At 39.9% G+C, this 7,016-nt stretch overlaps 1 protein-coding gene across 2 annotated transcripts in view; it reads left to right on the top strand.

The window, feature by feature from the left end:
- The first annotated feature begins 300 nt into the window (after positions 1-300).
- FARSB (phenylalanyl-tRNA synthetase subunit beta) overlaps positions 301-7,016 on the top strand; it is a 41,372-nt gene continuing 34,656 nt past the window's right edge. For both annotated transcript variants that reach the window (XM_061365150.1, XM_061365151.1), the window contains exons 1-7: positions 301-426; positions 1,504-1,559; positions 2,465-2,619; positions 3,152-3,224; positions 3,698-3,813; positions 4,262-4,412; positions 5,592-5,700. In XM_061365150.1, the coding sequence (XP_061221134.1) occupies positions 369-426; positions 1,504-1,559; positions 2,465-2,619; positions 3,152-3,224; positions 3,698-3,813; positions 4,262-4,412; positions 5,592-5,700 (718 nt within the window). In that variant the 5' untranslated portion in view covers positions 301-368. The remainder of the gene's footprint in view (positions 427-1,503; positions 1,560-2,464; positions 2,620-3,151; positions 3,225-3,697; positions 3,814-4,261; positions 4,413-5,591; positions 5,701-7,016) is intronic.

The raw sequence follows: 7,016 nt of genomic DNA, 5'->3' as shown, positions 1-7,016 counted from the left end.
CCGTCGGCTCCCGTCCAACGCGCGCGGCCCCTCACGTTGCTAGCACCTGGACCCCCACGCCAGCGACGCCTCTAACAGGGCGCGGAGGTTCCCTAGCAACGGGGTAATGTCACCGCAGTAGCTGCCCGTCATGCTGCCTGTGCTCGGCGCGATGCCCGCCTCCTCCTGGGTTGACAGAGACGGGCGCACCGATTCCACGGGAGCCCGGCCAGGCTGTTTGCGCACCGTCAAGCTAGGGAGCGATGGGTCCGGCGGGCGTTGGCTGGAGGAACGGTGGGCGACCTTCAGGCAGTGCGGCAGGAGGCGCGGTGTGGCGGGGGCCTGGCGTGCAGTGGCGCAGGCGCGGTGCGGGCGAGCGGCGTGCCACCATGCCGACTGTCAGCGTGAAGCGGGACCTGCTGTTCCAGGCGCTGGGCAGGAGTTACAGTGAGTGCTGCGGAGCTGTGCGGGCCGCCTCACGCCGGGGATCCTCCGGTTGTGCTTTAGGAGGCGGCCACGGGCCTGTCGGCCTGTTATTTATGGTTACCGCGGCCGCTAGGCTGCGGTCCGCTGAGCAGCCTTTCGCCGGCTGCCCGGGCCGGGCAATCCCTTGACGGGCGGCGATGATGGGGCATTGCAGCCTCCCCCTGACAGCACCGCTTTGTTCGGTGCTTACCCGGTGTCCACGGAGCTGAACTAACCCTCAGGGGAAGCCCGGACTTCAGACACACAGTGGGGTCTGTACCGGTGTGCTCCTTAGCCGTCTGGTGTTCCCTAGGCCACGGCTAGGCAGAGCCACGTGTTCTCCCTGGGCCCTTCAGTCTTTTTTCCACATGAGCGCTGTTTGAGTCCAGAGCGCTTAGGAGAGCAGAACTGCGTGTTTCCGAATCGCGGCTTCTGGTTTCACTGTCTGTTTTAGGAGCTGCTTAAACCAAAAAGCAGAGGGAAGAGGTGGGAGCAGGCAAAGCAAACAGTTAATACCATGCTTTCATTCAGTCCTTCTTTCCCAGCTCTTTAGAAACATGGCTTAAGAGCTATTTGGCTGAAAGGCTGTTTAGGGACATGCAGCAGTTTGCCTAGCCCATTATGGAGTTGGTAGGCTCTTAAAACATAGGTTCAAACCTTCACTTCCAGGTTAGGGTTGTGTTACAAGCTGTGACACAGTTGATGCAACCTCTGTATGACAAGCTGATCAGTTAAAAAAGTAGTTACTGGCAGAAGCTGGCCTGCTCCTCCCTTTTGTTTTCATTATCTGTGCAGGCCAGAGTTGCGCTGACAAACTTGGCTGCGGAGCTAGTAGTGAAGCTAGCCTCTGAGGTTCAGAAGCCTTTGCTGTGACTATAAGAACAATTTGTTAATAAATGTAATACGTACTAAAGAAGCTGCTACTCAGATGCAAATGTAAGCGAAAATCTTCAAATTAAAACTTATGTATTTTCCAAAATAGCTTCTATTGTTTAAAAACAAAGAAAAAAAATACATGTCTGAAGTCTGCTTATTAACCCAAATTCACTTTCTTTGTAGCTGATGAAGAATTTAATGAGCTTTGCTTTGAGTTTGGTTTGGAGCTTGATGAAATTGTGAGTCACATTTTTATTTATTACTTTTTTCAGTAGATGTAGTGTACTGACAACTTTTATATTTGCTAAGAGTTTTTACTGCATTATTTCCAACATAATCCCTGGCACAGCGTTGGTTGAAGCCTTCTAGCACGTACAAAAAGATTGCAGGCATATTGCTGTACTTCATGGAGGTCAGCAGTCAGTGCCTCTTGGTCTTCATTCTCTGGCCCCATTTTATTTAGCAGCATAATTATGGCCACAGACCATGTATTGAACATGTAGGAACATGTATTGTACAAGATCTGTTAGGCTTTGTTTTGTATGCACTCTTCTGTACAATATCCACAAAAACGTATTTGTCCTGGACGTTGTTACCTAAGTTATAACTAGATTATATTTAAAGTTTTGATTTGGATTCTGTACTTGTGAAAGCTTGCTACCCCTGTGAACTGTATCCATGTAAATCTTGTTGAAGTAAACCTGTTTTGATTTTTCTTTTTAATTTAAATTCATTGATCTCTTAATGATGTTTATCAAAAGACATCTGAACATCATGTGTTATGCTTTATTTCAGAATGGACTTGATGTGACAAGTCATTTGCTGATCTGTTGCCAAAAATAAGGTCTCAGTTCTCTATTGGGGTCTATTAGCCTGGAGACTGGTGCTTCTATAATCCCTTTTGTTAAAATACAAATTCTAATAGTGAATTTGTCTTTTGGTATGCTGCATTACAGTCTCTAAATCTGAGAAATTTTTAGATTTTACGTCATTTCTGGTATTCGGTGTGTCCATTCGCTGTATAAATCCAAATGACACTGTTAAACTTTCGATTTCTACAGTTTCCTATTATATTATCTCACTATAACACTCCTGTCAATGTTAAGATACTTCAGGTTAAAAAGACATCTTTGCTTAATTTCAGACATCTGAGAAAGACATTATAAGTAAAGAAAAAGGTGAAGACAGGGCAAAGGGTGCATCTGATACTGTTCTCTATAAAATTGATGTTCCTGCCAACCGTTATGATCTTCTTTGCCTCGAAGGGTTGGTCCGAGGACTGCAGGTCTTTAAAGAAAGGTAATGCAGAGTTGTGAGATTTTTCTGTGTTTCGGTATTTGTTTAAATATTATTCCATTTCTGGTCAATAAGCAAACTTGCCACTTGCTTGGATTTTGAGTATGATCTTGTGTAGATCAGATTTGTCAATTTTTTCTTTGGAGAAACTCTGTTGTATATTTTTTAAAAACTAGACTAGAATGTTACTGAGGTTTGGATCTGTTCTAAAAATTTTTCTACTGCTGTTCCATTTGAGACTCGTCCTCTGTAAAGAACTGCAAAGGAACTTCCTTGCGATCCTCTGTATTGAATACCAAAACAAATCCTTTATTTCACTTTCCTGCTATGACTTCATCTTCTTAAGTCCTTCAAGTTCAGTAAGCTGCTTACCATCCAACAGAAAACAAGTTTTAAACAGTTAGCTAATTCACATACTAAGAAATGTTACTAGGAAAGCTTCAACATAAAGTTGTTGCTAGATTACTGTGAATTTTCCTGCATTTGGGGAATATTCATTCTTTCACTTACAGACTTATTTCTGGTTTTATTCTAGGATAAGTGTCCCTAGATATGAAAAGATAATACCAGCTGAGGGTGAAGGTCAGAAGCTGATTATCACTGAAAAGGTAAGTATTTACTGCACCTTTGTAAATTTATTAAGAGTTTCTGAACCAGCAAGATAGGCACCAGTACCAATTTAATGAGGGCAGTGAGACTGGAAATAGTATTTGCAGAGCAGAGTTAAAGAAATGCACCTACTTGTTGGGATTTATATTTCAGGAAGCTGAAGGGATGGAATAGACAAATAATAGACAAATTATTTTGAGTGAACCTAGTAGCAGATCAAATCAAAGTTTCAGATGCTCACATTGCATTGACCTTCTGGGCCATTACATAGTATATTGGAAGCCTCCCTCAAGACCTGGAGTGGGTTTGTTGGTTTGTTTTTCCCTTTGGGATTCTAATGTCTTTCCATTAATTTTCTTTTTGATTGCTACTTTACAAAAGGAGATTTCAGATGAAAAGTGCACATTTAATCAGTTTTAGTTTTGTATATTCTGTGTGCTTGAACTTTATGTGTTGCTGTTGTAAACTGCAGACTGTCCAAGTCCGTCCTCATGCTGTAGCTGCAGTCCTTCGTGACATAACTTTTACCAAGGAACGTTATGATAGTTTCATTGACCTCCAAGAAAAACTACACCAAAATATTTGCAGGTTAGTGCTTAAAATTAGTCTATAGTGTCCATGTGTATGATTTTATCATGTGTTAAGACTGCACATCCCTGTTGCAGAGAGGATTATGTTTATGTTTTTATTTGTGCTAAGGAAAATATTTTATAACAGCTCTCTTAATCCTTCCTAATTTCCCTGCCTGTTTCCACCTGCTCTCAATATTTGTCAACATGAATAGCAGTTACAGTTCCTACAACAGTTGCAAAAAGTGTTTGCCACAGTCCCGTTGGATTTGTCTTTGACTATTTTGTTGTTACCATTCATTAAATTGTTATTCCTGAAAATAATTTTCAAGGCTTTTCACAATTGCCCTTTTACTTTTTCAGTAAATTCTATGAGTGCATTGGAGTATGTAGACTCATGAGATAATGTCTCAAAGGAACTCCTGATATTAGTAACAAAATCATTATTTTGTCTTCTGTCTTTGTAGGAGAAGAGCATTAGTAGCAATAGGTACCCATGACTTGGACACTATCTCTGGTCCATTTACTTATACAGCTAAAGCACCTTCTGAAGTTAAATTCAAGCCCTTGAATCAATCTAAGGAGTACACAGCTTCACAGATTATGGATCTCTATCGGGTAAGTGGAATTTTTTAGACTTGTTGCACTAAATGCAGAAAGATACATTTCCAAGGCTTAACGTCTCTCCTATCCTTGTTGTTAAGAGTTGTTCTTACAAATAAAACAGTTACTTTCTGTAGCTTCAGCCAGTGGACATTTGACATTTTGCTTATTCATGAGAAATGCGTGTAGTACTTTACTGTTCATGAAAGATATACTATGGTGTTTTGTGGCTAAGCACAAATATTAGAATAGTTACATTAATCCTCTGATTTATCAACACAGACTATTCTTCATGATGCTCTTAATACTGTAAAAGAGTTGTATATTTTTCTGTCTACACTGGTAAGATACTCAGTCTACAAAGTCACAAAAGTTTGGGGTAAAAAACACCAGATTTTTTTAATGTTATGTTAATTTGGACAATTTACTTGGGGAAGATGTTGAATTGTTTACATAACTATATGTTAGGCAAGTGTAGCTGTGTAAAAGACTCAGGTTAATTCTGCTGGCACTGCTCTTGGCCCAGCATCTGAGGAGACCTTGTAAATGCTAGGAAAAGGTTCTATCAGGTCTAATTTTACAATGTTTACATGTGTCACTAAATGTCAGCATTGAAAACAATACTGTTATCACCATCATTACAATATACAGCTGTTCTGGAGCACACATACTGGTCATAGAGATAAATTCTCCAAAGATGTCTGACTGAAGATGAGTAAGAGTGGTAGGAAACAAGGAGTATCAGAAAGATGTAAAGTAAACAGTATATACCTATGTCATTTGAACAGATGTGAATTTTTAATCAAATTTAAACGTAAATGTGTCAGTATTAAGCAGTTCATAATTAAAAGTATTGTAATGCTAATTTTTGTCATTTCTAAAAAATGTTGCTCTAAAGTAAGGATGTGTGCCCATGGATTTGCAATTAAAAGTCTGCTGTGGTTTGGACAGCACAGCCTATGCATCTTTGAGAGAATCCTTCAGGAATAATTTTTAACACTTCTGAAGAAAACAAAAAATCCTGTTCTGTCTTATCAAAGTTTTCTTGCTTCTGAGAGCAAACAGCTTTTGCTCGTCAAGTACCTAGCTGTGAGGCCAATCCTTCACTCTTTCAAAATTCCTGTTAATCTCTCAGCAAAGGACTGTAGCACAAGTGAGCTAACATGAAATTTAGGTTGTGCTTTGTTTCTCCAGACTGACAGCCACCTTCGGCACTATTTACACCTAATTGAAAACAAGCCACTTTATCCTGTCATTTATGACAGCAACGGTGTTGTTCTGTCCATGCCACCAATCATCAACGGTAAGATTACTTAAGACTAGTTTATACTATAGCTGCTGATTATTGTGTGAGTTAGAGTATCTTACAGAAACATCGATGTGTAATAAGGGTTATTCTGGCCTCTTAAAATTGTTTCACTTATAATCTCACAGAGTCTTATTTCAGTTTAAATGCAGCCAAATTTTTTGCTCCCTCCCTAGGCTGCTGGTATTCCTTTTTTCTCACACTCATCAAGAGTCCCCCTGCAAACCCCTGTGTTTAGCTCTTCATACCCTTCTAGAACTCAAGAAAAGTTCCTTGTGACAGGAGCCTTTGTTAGGAAAGCATTTTCATTGCAGGTGTAAACATTGTTCATCAGACATTTAGCTAAAAAGAGCGTGTAAGAAATTATTTTGTAAACTGGTAACTGTGATAGTCTGTACTCCATGTTATATGGTTAGAGTAGGGAACTTTTCACCCAAGTCTTAAGCCCAGCTTATTTAACAGCAGTGTGAACCAGTTCTTACGCTTCTGTTAATACAGAAGTGATTCCAGAAGACTTTAATGGCTTAAAAAGAATAAATCGGTCTACACTTTTTTACTGTTTCTAAACATAGGTTTATTCTGAATGCAAAAGAAACTGGATGATTTTTGAGAACCATGGTTACTAAAGCCAATTAATGATATGGCTAGAATTACTCCTTTAACAAAGATATTTCAGTATACCTGTATATTTAAATCAACGATCAGTAACTTTCCTGTACACTGACACATAAACTCTGCAGTGATAATCCCTTTTGGATGTATTTTTGCTAACCAATCTTATCCATATTTTAAATAGCTAACCCAAGTATTCTTAAAAGGCAGTTCAAACTCTGTGTCAGGGACTGGTAAGAATAGCTATTCTGAATGGAAAATTGTATCAACCACTGTGTCTCATTCTTCTTTCTTAGGCTCATTCCAGTTTTGGAGTGTTCCCTGTGTAAGATTGCATACTTACATTTTATCGATTTAAAAGGTTGAGCTAAATTTAATACCTGTCTCTAAGTTTAGGGCTCTAAGCATTTGAGAGAGGCTTCCAGTTTAAAGGTACTTTTTAAACAGATAAGGAAATGTAAACAACTCTACTGGCTTTTTGGATTATCTGCAAGCACTTAAGTGAAAGGTTATGTTTGTTTTGAAGTCCAGAAATGCTGAATATACTTCATCTGCAGAGAGGTACAGCACAGCATCAAAGGGAGAGGCATACAAGATGTGTCAGTCTTAAGATCTCCAGTGCACTTAACTTTCAGTCTAACTGTGACCTAGTTTCTCAGGTAGGAAAGGAAAACAGAAGCTGAATGACTTTCTCAGGGTCA

Source organism: Neopsephotus bourkii, unplaced genomic scaffold (assembly GCF_033783945.1).
Source record: "Neopsephotus bourkii isolate Nb327-2 ecotype Australia unplaced genomic scaffold, CSIRO-AGI_Nbou_v1 NB_1279, whole genome shotgun sequence".
NCBI classification, from domain to species: Eukaryota; Metazoa; Chordata; class Aves; order Psittaciformes; family Psittacidae; genus Neopsephotus; species Neopsephotus bourkii.
The sequence above is the reverse complement of the archived record's forward strand: the minus strand, read 5'-3'. Positions and strand labels throughout refer to the sequence as shown.